A 25,854-nucleotide genomic window follows, 5' to 3' on the forward strand; every position below is an offset into this window, starting at 1 on the left:
AAGTGGCGGTCGTGCGGGATCCCTAAGAATAGTCAAGATCGTATAAACCGCCCAATCACATATACTGACGCCCAAAAAGTTCGATGGCCTATTATTTTTTATTTTTTTTTTTTTGGGGGGGGGGGCATGTACTTCATATACAAATGTATATGACAATTTTCATGTTATATGGTGATATATTTGCCGTAATCTAATATCTGAAAGAATAGTTCAATAATGGATTCACAAGTACAAGAATAACCACATTGCTAAACGTTTTGAAATTTCGGGTTTATATCAAGAACCCCCACTCCCCACTCACGCATACACGATATATTTATGGTCCCAGGGGTTGTCTAATTATGAGTTTTGAAATTTCACCTTTTTCATTTGCTAATCTTCAGTCATCAATAATGTATTTCAAAGACCTGATAAAAGATAATTTCGTTCCGTTCGAGGCGTTTTGTTCATTTGATTTATATATCTCGGGAGTTTTCCCAATACATGTTGAGTGAGGGAGAGTATTACGAACGGAAAGTGGTAACTCCGGAAAAACCCAGTCATATCGTTGGCAACTTAGGCCAACCCTGTCTCTGATTAAGTTACCTCCATATTTTCCAAAGTTAACATCAGAAGAAAAAGTTTGGTAAGATTTGCTGTTTACTTGGGACACTTGTTGTCTTCTAAATATCGCTTTACACTGCCGAGGTGATATGGAAAAACAATGTCAATGAAATCAAAACCGAAAGTAAAATATTACGCCTGATTCGTTATGAAAATGTTGTCGAACTTATCCGCAAATGTACGGTTATTAATGTCATCACGAACTGTGTTCACATTTAATAAACTGAAGAGTTTTCTGTCCATGTCATATACTAGTTTGATATATATTTGCATATTTGCTTGTTGGAGCAAGCCCATGTGCTTGAAATAATGAAAATGGATGGGTTTTATGTTGGTTAGAGTGAGTAAGTTAGACACAGAACAAGTCACAGAAGTTACGATCACTGGTGCCGAAGTCGATGTATTGTCTTTACCAGATGTTTAAAAATGAATAATTAAATCTTGGCCAAAAATTTAAATATCCCACATGTTAAAAAACACATGGAATGTTCTTAAAATTTTAGCTTCTGCACAGAAAGACCAGTGTGAATGGATATGTTTTAAATCTGCCATCTGGAATGGAAGCATTATGTTTTAAAAAATGTGCCGAACTGAATCATGTGCCAAAACAATCTTTCTCGATCCATGATGTGCAAACTTTGTTTAAAATAGTCTTTCAAGTTTGTTAATTGTGTATTTTGTATTCTGAATGATTTTTGATCGTTATTTATTATTTGTTATGATTTAAATTGTAATTTGTATAATTTTGTATATATTTGTATAAAAAGAATTTGTCACAATGTCTACATTACTAACATAAATGAGCTGTTTCCTTCTTGATTCCGTGTATTATTGACTCAAAGCGGATATGTAGACGATTAGCTTGCAGAGGCTCCCTGTCCACGCATTTGTGGATGAGCAGCCACTGCCTTTCGGATTTGGCCGCCAACTGACTGGGCCAAATCAGAAAACAGCTCTGGACATTAATCCCAGAAGGGATTACGAGAGACCCTGCTTTGGTGACATTTTGAATCATAATACATGTAAAGTTGAGTGAGATGAGAGTAGGTGTTAGCTTTTCGTTTGGAACGGAGCAGACACGATTTTGAAACCAGAATCTTGCAGAAAATTTAATAATCCCGGTGAAAAATTACCTGTCTGCTACCGTTCTGTTCCAGAAGTAACAAAAAAGTTGTTAGAAGCAGTTGAAGGGCGTACCTCTGCGGTAACGTTGAACCTCCAACTTTTTGTATCGTATATTGATCTGACCCATCAGTATCCAAATAAGATAGAGGAGGGTTGCAGGGTCATAGGAAATTCAGACTTTATTGTGCTGTCCCTTTGCAGAATGATAGAGAAACTTTTCGTAAAAAAAAACTTGGCTCCTCAGTGTATTGATTGATCTCAGTGTGTAACTTGTTTAAATTAAGCGTATGATTAAAGGAATTTTGGATGCTGTCTGATATGAACTTTCAGCTTTGTGAGACTCTATGTAAGGAAAGAGAAAATTATGGTACAAAAATAATAGTTTGCAATGGATGAATTTATTTTAAATTTGGTGTGTGTCACTTCATATAGATAGGACTTAGGTTTAAAAATGATTTTGGTTGCTCCCCTATATCATCTTCTTGTACAAGTGGGGGTATGCATTGCACGACAGCCCTTGCAACTTCAAGTTAAACTTGTTAAACTGGTAACCTGTACAGAATAATCAGTAATGAGAATTTAAAATTTATGAGATAAATAAGTTTGTCAGAATAAAAATGCAAAAGTAAATTCTTGTGTCATTTTAATCAAATTTTTCAATCTTTTTTTAACCAAAAAATCTCTGAAGGTTTGAGTAAAATAGCTACAGTGTACATGTATTGTACACAGCAGGTACTTTCATTGAAAATCACCTTTTTGTTATACTTTATTTTACAGAAATTACTTGCAATCACTACAAGTGCCATACATGTTATTACTGTTAAAAGTGTGAAAAATGGTGAAAAACTCCAAAATGGAAACTTACACATATTGATTCTACATCTTGTGGTATGGCAGAAAACTCAAGTGCGGATCAACAGCAGTCATCAGAACTGGATCAACAACTTGATGAATTAAGAAACACTTCTTCTAATTTAACAGGTTATACATTATGTAGCTATATATATTTTGTTACTTTTAAAGGAACACTTTTTATTTTGTCTTATTATGCCCCAAAAAGCCTCGTTGTAGCTTCAGTTTTCCAGAATTTTAGATGTAGAATGTATTGAAATTTGAAGGCTGGTCTGCATTTTATTGTCCACTTCCAGGAAATGGAAACGCTGTATCACTATGCAAAATCTTCTATTCTATGCTTTTTTTTTAACATTTTTATTCAATAGAACTAGATATTTGTCATTTTTTATCAGTATTTCTTCACAAAAATATATTTTGCTTTTAACATTGAACTCAATGCTATGTTAATGACGAATCTCTATGCATTTGAATGGGAGATGAATTTTTCTACGCCCGTCTAAGACGGGACGTTTTATGATATACTGTTGTCTGTCTGTCAGTCTGTCCATTGTCAACACTTTGGACAATAACTCAAGAACACTTTCACCAACTTTAATGAAACTTTGGTGAATTGTTCATATCTATTGACATAAGCTCCTTTTCGATTAATATAAATTCCAGATTTATCGTTTCCGTGGTATGAATGTTTATACTTAAAAATAGGGGGATTTTCATGTTTTTGCACAGTAACTCAAAAACTCTTTCACTTACTTTTCTGAAACTTTGGGGAATTGTTCATATCTATTAAAATAAGCTCCTTTCTGATTTGTATAAATATCACAGTTATCGGTGTTATGAAGTTTTACTCTTTAAAAAAAAAAGGCAGAAATGGCCAAGGAAATTTATTGGTTGAAAAATCATTGAAAACGGACCATTTGTTATGATAGTGCCAAATTTTTTGTGCATTTTTAACTTTACTTTTTTTTGGGGTGGGGCAGAGTATTTGACAGGGCTCACAGTATTTCTAGTTGATCGTATAAATTCATTGAAAGCATAAGGACAAGTTAAAAGAGCAATGGACTTATCATGCACTTAAAGCGCAGCTCTTTATTTTGTTTTTGTAGAGTAATGACTAGTGGAATGTACATATATGTAGTTAAAAACTTAAGTTTTTGCAAAAATAGTTTAAATTTGATGTAAAATTGATCATTTTTGTATGACCACAAATATTTGCTGTCGTATAATGTTATGGCGTAATCTTCGTCATCTTGTGCATCTTGGTATACTCGTAATTAATGTCTATGAATTTTGCTGAAATTTTATTAGAAAAGATTTTAGGTTATATGTACATGTTTAAACCTTTTTAGTGCAAATACTAAAAAAACACTGCTATATAGATTTCGATGAAATTTTAATAGGAATGTAAGGTGCTATATATTGGCTAGCATGATAGAATTGTTTAGTAGTTACTAAGGGAGATAATCAAACTTAAGGGTTTTGACTGATTAAGCCTTATAACCATAATCCTCCTAAATTGTGCAATGGATTTCAATGAAACTTCATTGGAGGGTTGGGTATCATATGTACATGTAGAATTGAATGAAAGAAGATAATCATTGTATGATGTGTGCAAAGGGAAGATCATCAAAATTATTTGATATTACCACACAAAACATGTGGTCATATTGTCTTTGGCTGGCATCCATAGACAATTTGAATTCCAGGCAAAAAGCTAAAATATATGGATCTTTATCAGATTATACCAGAAGGCACATTCCTTAACATGAAAACTGGCATTTGCCTTTTTAGCTCACCTGGCCTAAAAGCTGTGTGATCTATTGTCATCACTTTGTGTCCATCATCCATCGTCATCTGTCGTCATTAGTTTTTTTTCAAACATCTTCTCCTCTGAAACCGCTTTACCAATTGGCATGGTTATTCCTAAGGGTATCCTGCACAAGTTGATCTTTTCAGATTTCTGAAATATTAGAAAAACATGGCCCCTTTTACTAAAAAATAGAACATAAGGGTCAAAATACAGTAATTTGCAAATAACTCAAAAACAGTTGATTTTAGCAAAATTCTGACACGGGTAATAGTGTTTACCATCAGAAGATGGACCAATGTTCAAATTTCCAAAATGCTTTGTCACCCAGTGTAGGAGTTATGGCCCCTGAAACAGATTTTTTTTGCTGTTTTTCTCATGTACGACTTTGAGAATCTTTTTCACTGAAACCATGCTACAATATATAATTAAAGCTGGCATAATTGTTCCTTAGGGTATCCTGCACAAACTGATTGGTTAAATCTTTTCATCAGTTGAATAACATGGCTGTCATTACTAAAAATAGAACATAGGGGTCAAAATGCTTTTTTTGCTGTGGTTAAATTTTTTCATCAGTTGAATGACATGGCTGTCATTATTAAAAATAGAACATAGGGTTCAAAATGCTTTTTTTGCTGTTTTTTCCTCAACTATAGAAGAATAAAAGACGAAAGTTACTCATGTGAGAAAAATGATATTCTGAATTGACTGGCAGTATTGACATTTTTTTGTTAGGGGACAATTTTCAAAATGGCTGCCAATTTGCGACCATTTTTACCAGTTGCTTGGATTCCAATGATTTTTGGTTTCTTCAGTATTCTTAGTTGAATGGTGATGATGAAAATTTGTTCTGGGCAACCATTTTCAAAATGGCTGCCATTTTCCTGCTAATTTGTACACTTGCTTTAATTTCAATGTTATTTGGTTTATAAAGTAAACATGGTCTTCTGAATTGAAGTTATGATGAAAAGGTTGTATAGCCATGATTTTACTTCATTTTATGTCCTTTTTCAGCAAATGTATAATGGGCTTATGTCCCCTTACACCCAGTGGGATAACAGAGCGTGGGGACTCCTGCCCATTTTTTTCAGAAGTTCTAAAAACACTTTGACGACATTTTCTGCTCTTTTGAACTAACAGCATTCATTTGTGGATGCCCTTTTCCAGCAATTTTTTATCAAACATGGTAACTAAGCATGATACCTTTACTTGCTTTAATAGTAAATAGGGCATAGTTTCCCAGGTGAGCCATTCAGGGTCTTTGAGAGCCTCTTGTTTTTACATAGAATGGGACTATCTTAACTGAAGTAACCAATCTCTGCCAACATTTGTTGATTCAATAATGTTTAAAATTGCAAATATTACATGTATGGAAAAATGTCTCCTCTGTGGTATTTTTGTATAACAAGATGTTTTTTAGCTCACTTGGCCAGGCATGGGTAATGTTAATGTGTAATGGTAATGCATTTTTTTTCCAGTAAGTCAATGTTATGTATAATGCATCAATTTCTGCATTACATGTTTCTGGATTTGTGTATATTTTTGAATTAGCCCAGACCTGGCACTTATATACGGATCTATTATCACTTATAATCTTAGAAAATGTTGCAGTATATTTAACATTATTCTAAAACATTTTTTCTAGGATTATATGTGATAATAGATCTGTTTTCTGAAAAACATGACCAATTATAATGATTTTTACAAATTATAAGCAATAAAATCAGACCACAGACTGACATCATTCCTGGGGAAATTGGATAAGAATATCCTCTGTGACAATGAATAACAGAATGTACCTAACTCACAACAGTCTTATGCAAAGAAAGGCACCATTTTATAAATGCTGTGTTCTTGAATGCACGAAACAGTGGCAGATACGTCAAAATGGTTTCAGGGGAGAGTTATTTCTTTTGTTTATAAGTCAGTGTAGAATTTGGTGAAAATGAGTAAATAATATCCTTGAGCCCCTTTCTTTATCTAAATTACTACTTCTTTTTGTAAATTATTAGATCTACCATGCATGAAAAACAGCTCTTTCGATTGGTACTCAGTACCCATCTTTATATTTTCCTTTAGGATTGATGACTATTTACGACCTCATATGGTTTTCCTTAATGGCTAAGCATTCAGTTGTTTATTATGTGTCTAACTTTGTAGACAGTTTGAATATCGAAAGTAAATGACTTGTTTATTTGGATAAATAGAACTGAACAACATGTACTGATAAAAAGTTAGAAGTCAAATATTTTTGATTGGTTAATTCAAAAGTTGAGTATTGGATTTGATTATTGAACAACATGAAATTAAACTTGATATTTTAGAAATAAACTGTAATCAGGACCTAAATGTTTGCATCTCAACATTTATCAGGTTTACCATTGGAACTTTTTGACTGGGGCAGTGTAAATAAGGGTAGGTAATAACAAAATTACCAAGCACTAATGCGATCCATAATGAAAATCAAGTCCTAAAAGAATTCTGACAAAATAGATATTACGCTATCGGAGCAGCTTGTACCACAATGGTCCTGGCTTGGTACAGGCATTTTAAAAGAAATGATGGATTAAATGTAGACTTTACAGTGCACCACACCTCCTTCTTCTATTGCGGCCTGTGATGTTTTAGAAAAATATGTGGATTTGTAACCAAGAACAACATAAATTTTGAATCAGCAAAAGATTTAGGAATATTATACAAGATTTCAGTTTATCATGTGGCAATATTGTGTAAAGAGTTGAGAAGTAGAAATTTTAAAGAGAACTAATTACTAAAAAATGTGGATTTTAGGTTTTGAAGTAATTCAGTATTTTTTAAGTATCTATATATGATTAATACCAGAGGAAGTGGTATTGCAACTAGCTTGCTGTCCATCCTTCATTATGGACAATGTCTTTGTAAAGTGAATTGATTTCTCCATCGTGGAACAAGATGAAGATCCAGCTATATACAAATACAATGTTGTTTGAAGCTTTGTCAACAGGGACAATAACATGCTTTTCATGCAGTGAGGAAAGGCCTTCAAGTGCCGTATGATTATTGAACATGGATTTGGGTTGTTTATTGACACATTTCTTGAAATTGTCAATACGATTCCATACCAACAGTCAGATGGTATGTATCCAATCTGACAAGGTTATGTTTCTGGATCTTGATCTTTTTCTCTCTTTATCCTCGATCTGGCGTATCTTCAACACATCCATTATAGTCATGAAATTATGTTTCCAATTGAAGCACTGTGGTTTTCTGATATAAGACCATGAGAAAATATCTTACATAGGAGTTCATTCTCAATACATGTAATATTCTAATCACCAGAAGGACTAATTAGAGGGAAGAATCACAGTAACAACTCAGTGATGGGTGGGGGGGGGGGCTTTAAGTATTCCTAATAATGTTTAGTTTCTGAAATGTCTTTTTATGGTTAAGTGAAAGTTGCTGATGCTAATAGGCTTAACAAATTTTTAGGCTCTGACGACTGCTATATCACTTCCGAACTTTGATCTAAATTGATGATAATAACTCATCATGCATTGTATTTTAATCAATAACATCTCATCCACTTATGCGAGGTTGGTGAGAGAGATATTCTTACTGAATTTCATTGAAAAATAATTTTGTGCAAATACTTAAACTTGACCTGCTATAAAGAAATGACTATCAGTATTTGATTTATTATTGTACAATGAAGATTGATAACAGTGAACGGTGACCATATGCATGATGATGATGAGGGCCATATTTTATGAACAGTTTTCTTGGAGCTAAATTATAAATGGGGGAATAACTTAAGAAGCCAAGAATTATTTTCAGTTAGCCTAATATTCATACAAATGCAAGAATCTTAATTACTTATATTCTTTTCATTAAACTGCAAGGCCAAAAAAATTTTGTGTTTCTGGTTTCATGCTTAAAAAAATAGGGTAGGAAGGTAGGGATTGTTTTTCCTTGTTGGTTTGTTTTATTTACTTGATTGATTGTTGGTTTTTAATGCTGTATCGGCAACCAAGGCCATATCACGGCAAGCACATTGTTTTATTACCACCCACCCTCAAAGTAAAACAATGTTCTTGCTGTGGTATGGCCGTGGTTGTTGAAACTGCATTAAAACAAAAAATAATCCCTACCTTCCTACCCTATTTTTTAAATTATTGTCTTCTGTCAACATTTATTAATTCAGATACCTGTAATCTGCAATCTTATCTGAGGCTACAAGATCAATTTGAAAATAAATTTAATCATTTAAAATTTCAAGTTACATGTAATCCTCAGACATGTTGTTATAATAAGATATCTTAATTTCATGATAAAATTCAAAGAAAATAAAATTGAAACTCTAGACTATACATCTCTTCTGGCAAACCTAGCAAAGTGTTTAGCCAGGACTAAAAGGTGAAACATATAAAATCCTGGTGTTGCACAAAGAAAAAAAAAATTAAAATGCTTGAATTGACATTTTGAACATAAGTGGCTTTATAATCCTATCATCTTGTGACTTGTTTCTTCATCAAAAAAAAATCCCAAAGATGTACACATGTTTTGAATGTGTGCATTTTGTGTCTTATTTATTAAAAATGTTTGTCTTTCTGACAATTCATATGAAAATTTTATTTTAATTCATTGCATTACCTACAGTACTGTAGCTACAGTCCTTAAACTGATCCACGCAACGATTTGACGGATTGATGACCGATGACCGATCTGATCGCAGTTTTGTTATGTGAAATGACGTAAGATCTGTTTTAAATAAACGAAATGTAAAATAAAAGAATGAATTGATGTTTAAATCTATTACATTATATAAATATGTGTAAAATTTACAAAGAAAACAACAAAACCGTAAAATACATTGACTGCTCTGTGGTCACGTGATGGGATCACCAGTTAAATGGATCGGTTTGACAGATTGATGACTGACTGGAAACTGTTCGGTGATCGATGACCAATCACAATTTTTGTTGCACGGATCGGTTTAGGTACTGTAAAGTAGTGGTTATTTATTACATTTTTTTTCAAAATCCTTGTAATGATAATGGTAGTTTAATGCATTACAATGCAATGTTATTCACCCTGTATACAAATGTACGCCTGCAAGTGGTGTCTGTGGTCATCCTTCATTGTGAAATATTTTTGTAAACACTTCTCCTGTGACAAAATTTGACCAGTTAGAATTATTATCAAACTTTGTATGCATGTTCCTTACGGTGTTTTGCATAGAATAGATATGTGAATTTTTTATCAGTTGCCACCTTTACTAAACATAGAACATATGGGTCAGACAGAATTATATCTTGAAAAATTGTTAGGTTAAGCCAGAATCTGACATATTGTAAAATGTTCACCATGATAAAATCTATCTGTGGTGAGATATTCATATAAATCTGTTTAGTTATGTTGGAGTTATTCCCCTTCTTTGGCATCTTTTTCCTATTTTTAGGTAACCAGCCACCATGGATGTCAAGTGAGTCAGCAATCACTTGACATCCATCGTCATCTTCTCCTCTGAAAATACTTAGAATTATATGAAACTTTGCACATATGTTCCTTAGGCTATATCGCACGAAAGTTGTGTTTAGAATTTTGATACCTCAAAAAAAAAAAAAAAAACATGGTTTTCATTGCTATTTATATACCACAGGGGTAAATTCAGCAATTCTACTTTTATCTAAAAAACTAAAAGAGATATTTGAAAATAAATGTGGATTTCCTGTTTCAGCTTGAAGAGTTCTTCAAAAGTCTCTGTTGGGTCAAAGTTGTAAGATAACTCTTTGTTGTAGTTATTGCTCTTGAAAGGTGAAAAAGGACGGTTTTGCAGTTTTCTGCCAATATCTTTAAAATTATAATAGATAGGAAAGAACTTTTAAATGTTGTAAAGGCCTACAAAAGTCTACATTGATTTGAAATTGTTGGATGTCTCCTTTTTAGAGTTATTGCCCTTGGAAGTTGAAAAAAATGACGTTATTTGCAGTTTCCATCCAATATCTTGAAAGTGATCATAGAAAGGAAAAAACTTTCAAAGATGAAACAATCTATATGAAAAAGTCTTCAATGTTTGAAGTTGTCAGATGGCTCCTTTTTAGAAACATTGCCCTTGAAAGGTGGAAAATGACAATTTTTGCAGCTTTCTCCAACATCGTGATAAGTATATTACATAGAAAAAAAACTTTCAATTGATGCAGTCTTCTTTGGGTCATAGTCGTTGGATGACTCCTTGTTTGAGTTATTGCCCTTTAAATGCAAAGAAAATGGTGATGTTTTTGGTCAAAATCTTGGAAACTATAATACTTGTAGATAAAAAAAAACACTTTCATATTGATGAAATAATTCTTATGACAAGGCCTACTTAAGTTCAATTGGACATCCAAGTTGTGGACAAAACCTCGAAGTGAAAAATTGATCTAGGTGAGGGATTCAGGCTCCTAAGAGCCTCTTGTTAATGTTATTACACAAAATAATTTTCCTCAGAAACTACTGGACAGAATTGAATGAAAATTGATATGATTGTTTCTTTGAGGTTTTTATTGAAGAAAGAACATGGTCCTTTTTGCAAAAATAGAATATTGCTTACCTAGCAGGGTGAGGGATTGAGGCACTTTAGGGCCTCTAGTTAGAAGTAAATATAAATACTTTTCATCTTTTTTACAGAAAGTTTGTGTCATTTAGACAAGGAAAAGAAACGATGGTTAGTTATTGGAGTAGTACTACACTCAATCGTTACGCCTGTTTTACGGAAGTATGTTGCTGAAAGTCTAAACCAACTCTATAAGACGCTGAAGAGCAACAGTAACATTCATAATCAATCACACCCAAATCAGCTGAAAAGCTATCTGTCAACATACCTAAATTATGAGGCTATAAATAACAACAAAGTGCAGAGACTGCAGAATAGATATGACTTCTGTGTTCAGAACCCTGTCGACTTGTCTAAACTCTTTATCAAGACACACATGGCTCACTACAATAACTTTGATGAAAGCTGTGACTCCTTTGCTTTGCTTGAGATCATCATTGGCACATGTTCTTCTTCTTGTCGAGACTGTGCTAAGAAGGTTTGTAAACACTAATGGATCTTTGGACATATGAATTACTTAAAATCTCCAGTGACAACATTGGTTAAAAGGAGTTGGTAGGGTAAAGGCGAAATTCGGTGTCGAAATCAAAGTCTACCTTAAGAATGTTTAATGAAGATTCTCCAGCTCTTAAATATGTTTTATAGTTGATTCGATTGGAAATCATTTGAACACAAATAGTCATAAATGCCCTTCAAACTTGGCTGAAATAGGAAAAGTGTTCAAAATGCTGGAAAACTCCAGAATTTGCGCAGTTTTTCACTTTCTTAGCAATGGCTTCATGCATGTTTTTTCTTATTTCCTTTCCTCTGTCCACTACCCCCTACTTGACTTTTTATGAGAAACTCGGTGGGTGTTTCTAGAAAAGCAGAGGACGCTTTCCCTACCAGTGCACCTGGTCCATTCTCCCAGTTTTTAGTAGGGTCTGAGTTGCTCATTTACTTTCGTTACTTTGTATGTATTATTTAAGTTACTTTATGGTATTTGTTGTGTATGTCTGTTTTCCCTTTCTGGTCTTTGTCCCTGGATTACATTCTTTTGATTTCAGCTAGAATCTTGGTTCCCTTGATTACTCCTTCATGTGTATAATTGTCAGTTACAACTCATGTGAAAATATCTTGAGTGAACAAATGTGTGGCCACTTCTTTTTCACCCGAAAACCATCTTAAATATTGGAGAAATATTAAAAGTTGTAAGATTTTCTGTAAAAAGTTATTAAATGCATACTGTTATTTCTGGAATAACGTCAAAAATCTCGTCAAAAACAGCTTGTACCGGTATTCAGTGTTTGCAACCATGTTACTATACTACAAATGTACAACTACCTAGAAATAAGCTTTAATCAAATTTTAAAAAATGCACAAATTATGAGGCCAAAAGGGGTCCTTACCAAACTTTTCCCTTTTTGTATTGCCACTATCTCCAATACAATTGCTAGTTATAACAGTACCATACTATAATATGTAAATTCTTGAATATTATATACATGATAAAGTTGAAACTGTCAGAACAATTAGTGTATGTATTAATTTCTGATTTCACATTTTAACTCAATACACAAAAGTGGATACAGCTATTACTGGTATCAATGTTGATTATCATAAACAGAAATGTTGTACATTTGCATCAAGAAAGAGTTGCTTTTGGGTATTTAATCTACACATAAAAAAAGATACTGTATCCAGGGTTATTTTTGTGGATGTGAAATTTGACGATTTTGAGACAAAAAGGTATACCAAAAATTTTTTGCGGATGCTAAGTGGTACACTAAGTATGTAAGCCCAGAGTAAATATTTTGTGGATTTCTTTTTTGTTGTTTTTAAATAGACTGCTAAAAAACACCAATGTTTGTACTCTGTGAAAAGTACCAGCTGTATGGTAGTTCATGTAAAAATCATGCGAGTCACTCACATAAAATGTAAATCAAGGTTGATTCATGTAATTTCACATTATGTGTTATATTGGATGCTTGGTGGCTTGGTTACATAGTTTTTTTTAAATGATGGAGATAGGTAAAAAAAACTCAGATATGCACATGAACACAAAATACAGCACAGCAACACCTTGTTATTGTTTATAAAGACAATGTCTGTAGGATAATTTATGTGCATGTACACCCATAGGTCAAGACAGAAATACGGAACCCATGGGCACACTGTGACTTTACAGAGTGGGATGATACTAAATACGCAGATAGTTTCAAGCTAATGAAGGAGCTTGTGGAGAGCCTTGGTTTACAAAACCAGGACAAGATAACTGATGACCTTTATAAATGGAATCAGAATGGTAAGGTACAGTGAAGTGAAAAGTATTGGGGACACAGCAGTGACAAATTGGTCCCTAATCAAGTATATATGATAATACGTAGAAGGGTGTAACGATTTGTAAAAGACAAATGATATATGGTTAAAATAGAATTGATTTTTTCAAATTGGTCCTGTATAATGTCCAGGTAGAGTTTTATTTGGATAGCTTGAGACCAATAGAATTTTTCTGAGAATATTAATCAGAACCTGAATATGAAAAACCCATTCTATGACACCTTTAATAACCAGTTACTGTGAAAGTACTTTAACTTTGTGGATACCAATTTTTGGCGGATTAGGGAAGAAACACAAGTTCCTGGATTCTTTTTCGTTGGGAACCGAATTTTGTGGTTTGCCTTCCAACGAAAATCACGAAAATTGGTACCCCACAAACAATAGTTCTTTAACAGTGTGTAAATTAAGAAATTCATTACTGTGTTTTCAAGGATTGTATCCTAAAGATTTCTCTATAAATTTTGTAGCTTAGTGTTATGCTATATTGATGCAGGCCTAATTATTATAATGGAGAAACAGACTCAATATGGAAAAAACAGGCTCAATACGGCTTAAGAGGCCCAATACAGAGAAACAGGCCTAGGGCTAATACGAAGAAACAGACTCAATATTGATTAACAGGCCAAATACAGACTTGTGTTGGGCTTGTATTTCCCTATTGGTCCTGTTAATATTTTTGGGTTTTTCAGCTCACCTGGCAGAAAGGTCATGTGAGGTATTGTCATCACTATGTGTCTATTGTCACCATACATTGTTTCCGTTGTCATCTGTAAGCTTTTTCAAACTTTTTCTTCTACTCTGAAACTACTCAACAGATTGTGACCAAGCTTTGTATGAATGTTCCTGAGGGTATTTTGAACAATCCTATCGTGGAGGTTTTTTGATCTGACAAACAACATGGCCATTGTTTCTAAAAATAGACTTCAGGATCAAATTGCAGAATTTTGCAAATAACTCAAGAATAGTTGGGTTCAGCTAAAATTTAGTTGGGGGTAAAATTGGTCAGCATGATGGGATGTACCTATGCTGAAATTTTTTAAAATATCCATTGACGAATGAATGAGTTAGTGTCCTGAAATGGATTTTTTTAAATCTTTACCTCTGAGATGACATGACATGACATGAATGTTTGTTAGGATATCCTTCATAATTTTTTATCTGTTTAAAACATGGCCACAAAAGGAAGATTGGCATGGAGGTTATGGCTCTAACCATTTAAGCATTAGGGCCAAAAGGGGCTTAAGCAAGCATTTCATGGAATTTATTATAAAACTCCAATAACGCGATAGGAATGTCAAAATGAAATTGTTCCACAATAATTAATACAAAATGGTCAGACTCACTACTAGGGTTATTGCCCTTGAAAATTATGTTTTTAGCAGTTTTCAGTCAATATCTTGAAAACTATAATAGGTAGAATGAACTTTCAATTGATGAAATGCTCCTAATAAGTCCTAACAAAGTATCATTTGATTCAAAATTATCGGACAATTCCATGTAAGAGTTATTGCTCTTGAAACACAAAATTAACCAGGTAATTGATTCAGGCTCCTGGCAGCCTCTTGTTTTTTTTTTAAACACATATTTTGGAAAGCTATCCTCCCTACCAGTGCACCTGGTCCATGCTCCTAGTTTTTAGAGTAGTCCAAGTTGTTCATTTACTTTCGTTACTTCGTATATATTATTTCGGTTATTTTATGTTCTTTGTTGTGTTTATCTGTTTTCCATGTCTGGTCTTTGTCCCTGGATTACATTCATTTGATCTCCACTAAAATATTGGTTCCCTTGATTACTCTTTCCCATCATCTAAAAAGATACATTTTATGTCAGAACAAAGAGGAAGATTTCATCGACAACTGTTTTATATTTCTTCTATAATAAATATTGCACCTCCCTCACACTGGATCAGTGAACCATGGTGGATAAAAACACACAAGTCTTTCCATTAAATCTTGTTATCTGAAATACAACAGTGGCATAAATGTCTTTTTTATGTGACATAAAGTATGTGTCAATTTGGATAAATTGATGTGGTTTTTTTTCTGAGTGTGATCCATTATTTTTTTCAAATTTGCCTGATTTTTTCATATTCCAGCACTTAAATGAAGTGTATTAGTACAAAATGATTCTTTTATTTTCAGGTGAGAAGTTTATAGATGGCACCACTCCTGAATTAATTATGCTTGTAGAAATTCAGGCACAAATTCAAGGTGTACTTAAATGCATTGGTACAATTGCATTAGACAGACCGGAGATGATACCTAAGTTGAAAGAGGAATTGACAGAAGCTAAACAGGATCTTTCTGAAAGAATAAAACAAGTTGAACAAGTAATAATACCAGTTTCAAGAAATTTTAATTTAAAAAGTCTTTGTTATGGTCTAATGGTACCTGGGAGTAAATTTAAAGATTTTCAGTTGCATGCTATTAGTTTTTAAGATATCATTGTTTATTTGATCTGTAACTGGTACCTTACTGTCTGATTGTTTCTAAGATATACAAAAATTACAATTTCCTGCTTAAGTCTTCAGTTTTTCTCCCATGAGAATGAGAGATTCACAAATAGAAAACATTTAGATTATTGACTCAAAACTTTTGACATGTTTTACTCCCTTAAAATTTTGATAGAGTTATCTTTCCTTGGATACTGAAGAATTTTGAAAGTTAGTTTTTTTGGTGTATTATGGAGTCTTGGTAAGGCAGTGTGACGTGGTATCTTTTATTTGTTTCTGTGTATTATGGAGTCTTGGCATGGCAGTGTGATGTGGTATCTTTTAGTTGTTTTTGTGTATTATGGAGTCAGGGTAAGGCAGTGTGATCTGGTGTCTTTTAGTTGTTTTTGTGTATTATGGAGTCTTGGTAAGACAGTGTGACATGGTATCTTTTAGTTGTTTTTGTGTATTATGGAGTCTTGGTAAGGCAGTGTGACCTGGTATCTTTTAGTTGTTTTTGTGTATTATGGAGTCTTGGTAAGGCAGTGTGACATGGTATCTTTTAGTTGTTTTTGTGTATTATGGAGTCTTGGTAAGACAGTGTGACGTGATATCTTTTAATGCTTTGTTTTTGCTACTTTTTATTAGGTTAAAGAGTGCTAACACTTTGAATGTTTAAATTCCATGCTTAAGCTGTTTGTTTACATTTGAAACTCAATTAGTTTAAACATATTTATTCAAATATAAGCACAAGCAAATGCAGTATATACATTTACGTACAAACTCATGGTAGGATTCAGAAAGAAGCTAAATAGCTTATACAAAGTTCCGTGTCTTTAATACAAAGTTCTGTGTCCTTAAACTCAATTCCTTCTTTTTTTTTCAGAACAATCAAGAGAATATAACCAGACTGGAAAAAAGAATTGGTAAGACGATCATATGTTAACCTTTTAACTTTTTTTATACCCAACCCTGCCTGAAAAGCGTGAGGTATCTAGTGATCATTGTGGCCTTACAGCCATCCATTTGTCTGTTTGTCCGTCCATAGTTCTAATTGGCAACTCCTATGAAACCGCTCAATGGAATTTGATGAAACTATTCCAGATTCTTAGTTACATGATGCCATTGTGCACCTTCCATTTTGTTTTCCCATATGAATAATTAATTTGGTATATATCCTATAGGGTTTCTAGGGAGAGAAATGGTGGGTATTACCAAGTGAGCCATTTTTACATTTAATGTCCTCTTATGTCTGTATATTGTTATTACCAACTGTGACAGCAAGTCTAGTAGCTTATTCACTTTGTGTGCCTGTCACTCTTTTGTGGTACTTTCTTTGTGTGTTATGTAGTTAAAAATTATTGAACAAATGTTATTAAAAGTTCAAATTAAAAACCTTTTTAGGTTTGTCACTCATCTACTTCCTGTTTCCTGTTACTTAGTAATTTTTCAGCTGGTACATAATGGAAATTTTCATAACAGATTTCTTAGAGTGCTTAAATATTATTATATTACTTTCTCATAATGACTTTACCAAGTCTTCCATTTCAAGTTCCTCACTCATCTACTTCCTGTTTTACCAATCAACACCTGTTTTTGAGGTGCTGCAGAATGGAAATTTTCATAACAGATTTCTCAGCTTCTACTGGAGGAAAGGCTTAGATATTTGGTGTATTGCTTTTGCAAGATGAATTATACAGATTCTTTGCGTATCTACTTCCTTTTAACTGATCGACTTAGTAGTTAAACCACTGCTCAGAAGAAGAGGGGTATACTGTTTTAGCTCTGTACTTTATTTCATCATTCTGTCATTTGGTCCTTTTGTCATTCTGTCTGTGACTATTACTTTCATTACATTTTTCTGAGGAACTGCTGATCTCAACCCCTTGAGGTGGTATTCAGCCTCAGCTAGTGGTCCTATACCAGGCTTACAGATTTCAGTGCTGTGGGACAACTACTTCCTGTCTACCAATTTTGGGAAGAATATATTTTGGGGAGGGGGAAATGTAGGGGTATACTCGGTGAGTATAGCTCACAGATCCTTTGTTTTTAGGTGGTGCATAATAGAAATGTTCCTACGGTTTGGGCAATATCAGTTTTTGGTCCATTTTACTAGCCTTTTCCGTAATGATTTTATCTTTACTTTCAGATGAACTACAAAACAGAATTCCTAATATGAAAGGTAAGAAAAAGCTTACCCAATAAAATTAAGTGTGAGGAAATTGAAGTATTAAGTTTGGTTCTGCTTGAAAAAACAGGCTGGGATTGATTCGGCGTTTCTCAAGATAATCAATGAACAACCCTTTCTATGTACATTTCTTTGGAACTACTATGTATCGTGACATAATTTTTGACTGGTTGTAGTGGGAAAATTCTGGCAGGAAATTTTCCTGTACTTTTTTGTTGAAGAATGCAACCAAATTTTAAGTGTTGCTTTTTTAATTTTTGAATACTGCTTTTATGAAGCCTACTGAAGGATTTCTAAAGAAAAAAAATGGGATTAAAACGCATGAATCACTTATCATAAGCTTCCGCCTGGTTTTAAGGAAGAGCTGTACTTAAATAAACAACATTAATCATAGTAGGAAATAACACTAAACAAAAACAATAACCCTGCACTGACTTACCTGAAAGATGAAGTAAGGATGAGGCTTAAATTCCTGAAGAAAATGCCACATTCTACCTGATAGCTTTAGGGGACAACTATTTGATGTACAATTTTTGAGAATAAATATCTTGGCCTGAAAAATTTTGAAATAAATATTCTTACTTCAGCTACCTAGAAAAAAAAAAGAATTAAGATTATTGCCTCCTTTTTCTACTTAACAGTATATTGAAAACTAATAATCTGACCATGAATAATTGAAAATAAATTTCCTGATTCCAAAACTTTTGAAAATAAATATTCTTTCCTGACCAAAACTGCCATCCCCTACTCCAACAAAATCAAATTGTCGTCCTTTTATAACAATACAGATAAATATGAGATAGCAAAGACATAGACAATAACACTGGACTGAGTTGTCAAAAGCTGATCTACAGTTGACGGTTTAGACCCCAGTAAAAAAAACCAGGTTCTACCCGGTAACTTTATATCGTCAGAGACCGTGCTAAGACAACAGAGACATAGACAAAAACACTTTACTGACCTGGGTATCAGGGTCGGAGGCTATACTTGGATATTAGCGTTGGAGTCCAATGCTAACTGGAAGGGACAAAGGCAATTTGTTTGAAAAACAAGACAGAGCCAGTGCCAATACATTAAGGACAGACACAGTACTTAAACAGCAAGGACAGAAACACTTTTTATAGATCATGGGGATCATGGAGTCAGCGCTTAGACAGCAATACTTGGACAAAGAATCAGAGCAATGCTTTAGACAACAGGGACAGCGACTATTTCTAGAAAGGGCAAGGTACAGTGACTAAGACAATGTTCAGACAACAGGAACACAGACAGTAATTAAAAAAAAACAACTGGGACAGTGACAGACAACAGGGTCAGAGACAATACTTAGGCAGCAGGTTCAGAAACAATGGTAGGACTATAATTATGGTGATTAGACCACTGTGACAGAGACAGTGAATTGACGTTTGGATCAGAGACAATTTGAAAGTTAAGATATTAGGAACATAGACAATAGAAAGACAGCAGAGACAGGTACAGTGGTTAAATAACGGGAGCAGAGACATTAGTAGGTTAAAGGGTCAGAGAAAACGCTCAGACAGCAGGGACAGAAACTTGGATAAACACAGTGGTTAGACAGCAGGAACAATGACAATGGTATGATAATTGGGATAGTTAGTGATTAGACAATGTTAATACAACTTTGGCAGAGACATTGAGTAGACAGCTGGGACAAAGAGTGTTAAGGCAACAGAGGTGGTATATCAACAGTAGATTTTAAACAATGAAAAGAAATAAAGGACAGAGATAATAGTTGACCAACTAGGACATTTAGTGTTTAATCGACAAGAACAGAGACAGCACTTGAATAAAGGGTCTTAGACAAGGCTTAGATAGTGTTAAAGGGACAAAGGCAATGTTAAGAAATCCAGTAACTGGGATAAACAAGTGATTAGACAACAGGTACAAAGACAGTGCTTAGACATCTAGAACAGAGACAGTGGAAAGACAACTGGGACAGAGAGAGTTGTAAGATAACTAGGATAGAGACAGTGTTTAGACAACTGGGAGAGAGACAGAGTTAAGAAAATGGAGACAGACAGTGGTAAAACAACTAGGATAGAGACATTGGTTAGGCAACTGAGACAGACAGTGCATAGACAGCATGTATGAAGACAGTGTTAAGACATCTAGGAGATAGTGGTCAGACAACTGGGACAGAGACACTGGTTAAACAACATTGACATTGACTGTAGTAAGTGAGAGTGATTAGACAACAGGGAAAAAACAGTGGTTATACAACAACAACAGAGACAGGTAATGTAACTGGGACAGACATATGGATTAGAAACTAGGACAGAGAAAGTAGTTAGACAACTGGGATAGGGAAAGTATGTAGACAGCTGGGACAGAGACAGTGAATAAACAACTCAACTTGGACAGTGACTTTACTAAGGCAATAGGTACAATGAGAGTATTTAGACATCAGGGAAAAAAAACAGTTTTTAGACAACAGCGACAGAATCTGTGGTAAAACTGGAACAGAAATAGTGGTTATACAACTGGGACAGAGACAGTAGTTAGACAACTGGATAGAGACAGAGGTTGATCAATGGGGACAGACGCGGTATTTTGACAACTGGGACAGAGACCAACAAAGAAGGAGACTGATTAGACAACTAAGACAGTGGTTAGACAACATGTATAGAGACTGTCGTTGGACAACTTGGACAGCGACAGTGAATTAGGCAACTAGTTCAGAGAGAGAAGTTAGACATCTGGGACAGAGACAGTGGTTATACAACTGGAGCATTGACAGTACTTAGACAGTTTGTACAGACACTGATTAGACACCTAGGGCAGAGAAATTAGTTAGACAACTGGAACAGGGAAAATATTTAGACTGTTGGGACATAGCCAGTGGTTAGACAACTAGGACAGACAGTAGTTAGATAACTGGTACACACAGTGATTGGACAACTAGGACAGAGAAAGTAGATAGACAACTGAGACATAAACCATTTTTAGACAGCTGGGACATAGACAGTATTTAGATAAATGGGACAGAGACAATATTTAGACAGAGCCAGTGGTTAGACAACGGGGTCGAAGACAGTATTTAGACAGATGGGAGAGAGACAGTGGCAATAGGACTGTGTATTAAGTTAAATCTATAATTCATGTTTTGTATATTCCTGATGATTTTTTTTTTATTTTTGTTTTTCATTTTTCGATTATTATATTGATAAATAATTTTTTATTGATATTTAATTTTAGAAAAATACCAACTACTAATTGAAGGATGGAGGAGAGAGGAAGAAACATTTACAGCTACCAGGGCAACAGAAAAAGTGACCAAATTGATTGAAAAGAACCATGTTATTGTAGTAACTGGTAGTTCTGGTTCAGGCAAATCATCCATCATACATCATGTGGCACTAGAGTTACACTCAAAGGATAAATATGATATCATCCCTTTTGTATCCTCTTCTGCTGATATTCTACAGAATAGAGATCTTAAAAAGAATCAAGTTTTTGTCATAGATGATATTTGTGGAAAGAATTTTATTAATGAACAGGACTTACAGACATGGAAAGAAAATGTTGATAAAATCGAGCAGTTATTTCCTTCAGAAGTAAGAAACAAACAAAATGTTAAAGGAGGAAATGTTGGACAAATGAAAATCCTTGTTTCATGTCGATCACACATATTTAAGGACAAAAAATTCAAATCTATGCAGATGTTTACCAAACAATCAATAGACTTACAATCCAAGGATTATTGCTTATTGCCTGAAGAAAGACATAACATGATCAGCAAGTACATAACTCTGTCAGATAATAATTTGAAGAAAATGGATGAAATGATGGAAGAGTGTTCATTTTTTCCATTGCTTTGTAAAATGTCTAAAGATAAACAAATAGAGAAATTAACTGAACTTTTCACATCTCCCGTTGAAAGTATAAAGAATGATATCAAAGACATGATAGAATATAAACCCTTAGAGTACTGTGCCTTGGTATTATGTGTATTGTTTCCAAATGAATTAGATGAAACATACATAAATCCTAGAACAGCACCACAAGATGTTAAAGTGAAAGTAACAGAAATAGTTGCTAACTTTAGAATAGATCTAAAAATAGAACTGGAAAGAAAACAACTTGTTGACACCTTTAATAGACTTGATGGAACATATATCAAGAAAACAGGATCAGTCTACAGTATAGCCCATGATAAACTGTATGATATGGTTGCTGTAACTTGTGGTCAAAAACTTGTAGAACTTTTCATTGAATATTCACCTTCATCATTCATAGCAGAAAGATTCAGACTTTTGTCAGGTCAAAATCTAGAACAAGATGATTGTTTCCTGTATTTATCTGATGATATTGAGAATGTTTATTTTGACAGAATATTCAGAGATCTCAAAGAACAAGATGGAACGTCCTTCTTTCATAATCAACAGTTGAAAGAAAAAAGATATAAAGACAAAATGATGGGATATATAAAGGAACACACAGATTCATGTAAACAAGTATTCCTTGAGTTGGATGATAAAGGTGTTAAATATAAAGATGATTACATTACACATAGACTTATCAGAAGACATTATTACACTAGTACACCAATGATTGAAGCCTCAAAGTTTGGTTTTTATGAATTAGTTAAATATCTCATTTCTATAAAATGTAATGTAAACAAAACAGATAGTTATGGATTTTCACCTTTGATGTATTGTTGTCATTATGGTCATGTAAATATTGTAGAACTGTTAATAACAAATGGTGGAAACATTCAAGATGCTTTGTGTGAAGCATGTGAGTGTGGTAATATTAATATAGTGAGAATGTGTCTAGAGAGAAATGTTGATGTATCACAGGGTGGTGGTTGGTTGGGACTGACTCCACTGTTTAGTGCATGTTCTAGGGGTCATACTGATGTTGTCAGATTGTTACTACAGAGTAATGCAGACCCCAGGCAGATAGGTGGGTGGGGTGCCACACCTTTAGATGCAGCAAGGAATAATGAAACAATTAAAAACCTAAAGAGTTACATAAAAGATTGATATTCATTCTTCATGTCTCAATACACTACACATGATTTATTTATAATGACCCTTTAATGCGTTTGTTTTAAATATTTGACATGACTTGTGGGGTCTTGTTTTAATCGTCTTTTTGTGCCGAATCAGAAAATATAATTATTTTTATGATTTGTGGAAAAAAGTTGCTTTTCTTAATTTTCTGGAATGTTCTGTACAGTGGATGTTTTATATTTTGAGTTGATTTTAGTGATTTATTTTTATATTTTAAGTATTTGACCCCTGTTGTGGGGTCTTGTTTTACTCAACTCATCATTCTGCATCAGATAAAAGTGGTATTTTTAAGATTTGACAAAAAAAGTTGTTTTTCAACTTTTTCTATACTCCAAAATCACAAAAATGGAGCAGACGACTTTCATGATGATGTTTATTTTTATATTCAATATTTAACATGACTTGTGGGGTCTTGTTTTACTCAACTCATCATTCTCTATCAGTTAAAAGTGATATTTTTTAGATTTGATGAAAAAAGTTGTTTTTCAAAATTTTCTCTGCCTCAAAAATCACAAAAATGAAGCAGACATTTTTTCATGATGGTGTTTATTTTTTATATTAAATATTTAACATGACTTGTGGGATCTTGTTTTACTCAGCTCATAATTCTGCATCAGATGATAGTTTTTTGTTTAAGATTTGATAAAAACAAGTTGTTTTTCAACTTTTTCTGTCCTTCAAAAATCACAAAAATGAAGCAGACGACTTTCATGATTGTGTTTATATTTTTTTTATTCAAGAAAGTTCATGTGTTGAATCAGAAAATATAATTATTTTTATGATTTGTGGACAAAAGTTGTTTTTCAAAATTGTTTAGGGATCCTGTTTTACTCAATTCATTGTTCTAAAACAAGAAGTCAGTATTCTTGAAATGTGTGGGAAAAAAAATGTTTTTATGTATTAATTTTGAATTTTTTTTTAATCTAATCAGAATAAAAATGAAAATGTGATTATTTTATGACTTGTTGAAGAAAATTATGTTTTAAATTTTTTTTTGGGAGAAAATAATTTTAATGTTTGTTGATGTGAAAAAAAATCAATTAATTAAACTGTTGTAGACACTGACCATTTTATTAGCGAGAGTTTGGGAGGGGGGGTTAAAAAATAAATGTTCTAAATTTGGTTTTACTTTTCCATTGAAAAAATAATGATTCAGTTTTTGCTAAATTCCTTAAAAAGCATATTATCAGGTTTTAGGAGACATGTAAGTAGAAGTTTTGCACTTGCTGAAAGAAAAGTTCTTATCTGACATAAGGAGCAAGCCTTAATATAAAATTGGTTGATGCTATATTAAAAGTAGAAAATCATCTGTAGTTCACATTACTTTGTATATAGGGGCAGATTTAGGATAAAACTTATTCTTTGTGTAGATATAGATATTTTTTAGTAGTTTTCAATATATAACAAGTTCTATTTGGTGGTGATGGTTTGGTGGGGGGGGGGGGGGGGGCGGTTGTTTCTAGTCCTCACTTTGGTCCAAAATTAATACTAGTTTGTGTGGAAAAAAATATGCTGGACAAGCAAGAGCATTTGTTTCTGGCCTTCATAAGGAATCTTAAAAATCTCTGCCTTTTCCAGAAAATTATTGTTAGTACTGCTTTGATGAGGTAAAAATTGGCAGTCATTGTGTTGAGCATGTGGGCTGAGATAACCCCCATGCAATCCCCCCACACACATCAACCAAAATATGACTTTCAGCTACTCCTATATCTAGGAAATATAAAATTTCCGAAATATCCCCTTTTAGCTCACCTGGCAAAGGGCCATGTGAGCTATTGCCATCACTTGCCGTCCGTGGTCGTCGTTTGTTGTTGTCGTCCCTCGTCGTCGTCAGTTTTCGTTGTTAACAATTATACAAAACTCTTCTCCTCTGAAACTACTTGACTAATTAGAACCAAACTTGGTATGAATGTTCCTTGGGGTGTCCTGCATAGAACTTATGTGGGGATTTTTGATTTGTTGAAAAACATGGCCACCATTACTAAAAATAGAACATAGGGGTCAGACAGTAGTTTTTTCACATATATCTCCTAAACCGTTAAGTTTAGCTGAATTCAGACATTTGGTAACAGTGTTCAGCATGATGAGATCTATCTCTGGTCAAATTTTGGTTTTAATCTGTTAAACCATGTTGGAGTTATTGCCCTTTTTCAACGATTTTTGCTTTTTTTAATTTTATTTCTTTCAAAAATCTTCTCCTCTGACACTATTTGACCAATTGAAACCAAACTTGGTATGAATGTTCCTTAGGGTATCCTGCATAGAACTGGCGTGAGGATTTTTGATTCGTCGAAAAACATGGCCACCGTTACTAAAAATAGAACATAAGGGTCAGACAGTAGTTTTTCACATATATCTCTAAAACCGTTAGGTTTATCCAAATTCTTTCTATAGATGAAATGATCCATATTGTTAGGACTACAAATGTGTCAGACTCCTTGTAAGAGTTTTTGTCCTTGAAAGGGGAAAAATGACTTTTTTTTTAATAGTTTTCAGTCAATATCTTGAAAACTATGATAGATTAACAGGAACTTTCAAGTGTTGAAACGATCTTGTGATAAGTCCTACCAAAGACTTCTGAAGTCAAAATTGTTGGACAACTTCTTGTTTAATTTATTGCCTTTGAAATGCAAAATTCAACTAGGTGAGCGATTCAGACTCATGGGAGCCTCTTGTTAGCTCACCTGTCCTAAGGCCATGTGAGCCGTTGCCATCACTTGGCGTCTTTGTCCATCGTCGTTAACAATTTTCCAAAACTCTTCTCCTCTGACACTATCTAACCAATTGGAACCAAACTTGGTATGAATGTTCCTTGGAGTATCCTGCATAGGACTGATTTGGGGATTTTTATTTCATCGAAAAAAATGGACATCATTACTAAAAATAGAACATAGGGGTCAACAATAGTTTTTGGTATATATC

The 25,854-nt window shown here is 33.7% G+C and overlaps 1 protein-coding gene across 1 annotated transcript; it reads left to right on the plus strand.

Moving 5' to 3' along the window:
- The first annotated feature begins 488 nt into the window (after nucleotides 1-488).
- Nucleotides 489-24,239, plus strand: LOC148613196 (uncharacterized). Its single transcript, XM_088586428.1, has 8 exons — nucleotides 489-625; nucleotides 2,506-2,709; nucleotides 11,033-11,436; nucleotides 13,080-13,242; nucleotides 15,419-15,606; nucleotides 16,595-16,634; nucleotides 17,858-17,890; nucleotides 21,113-24,239. Exons 2-8 carry the CDS (start codon nucleotides 2,619-2,621, stop codon nucleotides 22,900-22,902), a joined length of 2,709 nt encoding a protein of 902 aa, XP_088442554.1. The 5' UTR covers nucleotides 489-625; nucleotides 2,506-2,618; the 3' UTR covers nucleotides 22,903-24,239.
- The last annotated feature ends 1,615 nt before the right edge of the window (nucleotides 24,240-25,854 follow it).

This window comes from Perna viridis, chromosome 6 (assembly GCF_037379345.1).
Source record: "Perna viridis isolate PV_CMFRI_1.1 ecotype Kerala chromosome 6, ASM3737934v1, whole genome shotgun sequence".
Classification (NCBI taxonomy): Eukaryota; Metazoa; Mollusca; class Bivalvia; order Mytilida; family Mytilidae; genus Perna; species Perna viridis.

Bases quoted from the DNA above. Each gene is read 5' to 3' on its own strand.
- LOC148613196 (XM_088586428.1), top strand. From the start codon at position 2,619: ATGGCAGAAAACTCAAGTGCGGATCAACAGCAGTCATCAGAACTGGAT. The intron at 16,635-17,857 runs GTAAGACGATCA...CTTTACTTTCAG, and splicing joins CAGACTGGAAAAAAGAATTG to ATGAACTACAAAACAGAATT. The intron at 17,891-21,112 runs GTAAGAAAAAGC...ATTTAATTTTAG, and splicing joins CAGAATTCCTAATATGAAAG to AAAAATACCAACTACTAATT.